Genomic DNA, 2,212 nt, shown 5'->3' with positions numbered 1-2,212 from the left:
CACCAACACCGCGGCCCTCCTGGACGCCACACGCGGCGCGACAACGTCGCGCATCGTGCACGAAGACGAGTACTACGACTCGTACTACTCGACCCTGCTCGCGACGCCCGGCGCCGGCGGCGGACCTGCCTCGGAAGACACCTCCCTGCGCTCGCACCACCCGTACGCATACCCGTTCGCCCACCCCGACCCCTCCGCACCCGCATCCGAGCCGCAAGGTGCACCCGCGACAACAGCGAACAAGGGCAAAGCCCGCCTCGTCGTGCCGCGCATCAACTTTCTCGACCCGCGCGCCGGTCCGAGGGGTGCGGCGGGCACGGCGGGCACGGCGGGTGCGGGTGCGGGTGCAGAGGCAGCAGCAGCAGCAGGTGCGCGTGTGCCAGACTACCTCAAGCCCTCGCCGCGCAACTCGCTCCTCAAGGCGAGCATCTCGACGCCGAACCTCAAGGGCCGCCAGCGCTGGCTCGCCGCCGAGACCTGGTGCGACGCCATCCTCCTTCCGCGCCCGCGTTTTGCGCTGCGGCTCGGCGAGCCTGGGGGTGGTGGGGACGGTGGCGGTGGAAGCGGGAGTGCTGGTGGCGGGAGTGCTGGTGGCGGGAGTGGTGTTGGTGGAGGAGGAGGAGGTGGAGGAGGTGGAGGAGCAGCAGGAGCAGTAGGAGCAGGAGCAGGAGGCAGCATCGGCAGTGGACGCATCGTCAGCCCGCCCCCGAGTCCCGTTCTCCCCGGCAACACGGACGAGCGCATACAAGCACGGCCTGGCCCCGCCGAGCAGCACGCTGCCATGGCGCGCGCACGGTCCACGAGCCGCGGCGCCGCGCCTTCGCCTCCGAGAGACCCGCTAGAGCAGCAGGCAGGCCCGAGCAGAGGCCCCGCCGGAGCCCCCCTGCGGCCGCCGCGGCCGAAGAGCTGGGCGTGGGACGACCTCGCGCTCCCGAGTCCCCGTGCCGTCTTTGGCAAAGTGAGTCTGTGGCGGTTTATACTATCTTTATCCTTGTTTACAAAAGAAGAGTGGCTAATGAGACGCGTTTTTTTTTTTGCAGGGTGCTGGAAGACGGTCGGCAGCTCGAGGAGGACCGGCGCGCGTGGCAGGCGCAGGCGGACCGCTCCTTCCTCGACCGGCGCGCCCACACCGTGTCGCGCGCGCGCTCGCGGTCCATCGGCGCCGGAGCAGCAGGCGCGCCGCGCCCGCGCAGCCGGTCGGGCGAGCGCCGCACGGCGGCGGCGGCGTTCGAGGCGCTCGCCGAGCGGACGCTGCTCGGCAACCAGACGCGCGCGCCGACGATCTACGTGCGCGGCGCATCAGCGGGGTCGAAGACGGGTCACAGCACGCACACGCACACGCACTCGCAGACGCAGTCCGGCACGGCGCAGCACGGGACGTTCCAGTCCCTCGCGTCGCGGTCCTTCTCGCGGCCGGGCACGGGCTCGCGCGCGACGCGCTCGCAGCACGCGCACTCGAACTCGGCGGGGCACAACACGGTGTCGACGGCGCGCTCGGACGAGGGACCGCCGCCGCAGTCGTCTGACTCTCATGGCGCAGCGCACGGCGGCGGCCACGCGCGCACGGCGTCGTTCGGCAAGTCTGCGTTCAAGATCGTCGTCTCGACTGCGAACACTGCGGCTGCGTTCTGCGGGCTCGCGAGCCCGACGGGCGAGAAGGGCGTGTTGACGCCGCCGGACGAGCGCGCGGGCGTGATGGAGAGCGCGTTGCAGCACCAGCACCAGCATCAGCAACAACAACAGCACCAGCAGCAACACCAGCATCAGCATCAGCAGCAACACCAGCAGTACCAGTACCAGCAGTCACAACACTTCGGGGGGGCGCCCGCCGCTGCGGCCGCCATGATCACGGACGACAGCTCGCCGACGCCGTCGGGCATGTCGGGCTCAGGCGAGGTCGGCATCGCGATCTCCCCCTCCTCGGACGACCAGCACCAGCACCACCTGCGGCAGTACCGTGAGCCGATCCGCATACCCGCGCACCCGTACGCACAGGGCCCGTCGTCTTCTGCGCGCACTGGTGGCGCGGCCGAGGAGGAGTGGGACGGGCAGCAGCAGCGGCAGCAGCAGCAGTGGGTGAATCGGCATCGGCAGCCCGTCCTGGTGCGCCCGTATGCGCAGGCGGGACACCCGTACGCTACAATGCCGCGGTCCAGGCTGAGGAACCTCGATGTGCCTCTTTCGAATAGCGCCACGACGACGATGTATGCTG

General features: G+C 70.4%; 1 protein-coding gene across 1 annotated transcript; it reads left to right on the top strand.

Moving 5' to 3' along the window:
* On the top strand, positions 1-2,189 carry PHACADRAFT_214962 (uncharacterized protein; the record flags this gene model as incomplete). Its single annotated transcript, XM_007403292.1, has 3 exons — positions 1-958; positions 1,063-2,103; positions 2,157-2,189. Coding segments are annotated over 2 exons (1,422 nt in total), but the record flags the coding sequence as incomplete, so codon positions are not given.
* Between the last annotated feature and the right edge of the window lie 23 nt (positions 2,190-2,212).

The sequence above is a fragment of the Phanerochaete carnosa genome (assembly GCF_000300595.1).
Source record: "Phanerochaete carnosa HHB-10118-sp unplaced genomic scaffold PHACAscaffold_979, whole genome shotgun sequence".
In the NCBI taxonomy this organism is placed as follows: Eukaryota; Fungi; Basidiomycota; class Agaricomycetes; order Polyporales; family Phanerochaetaceae; genus Phanerochaete; species Phanerochaete carnosa.
The sequence above is the reverse complement of the archived record's forward strand: the minus strand, read 5'-3'. Positions and strand labels throughout refer to the sequence as shown.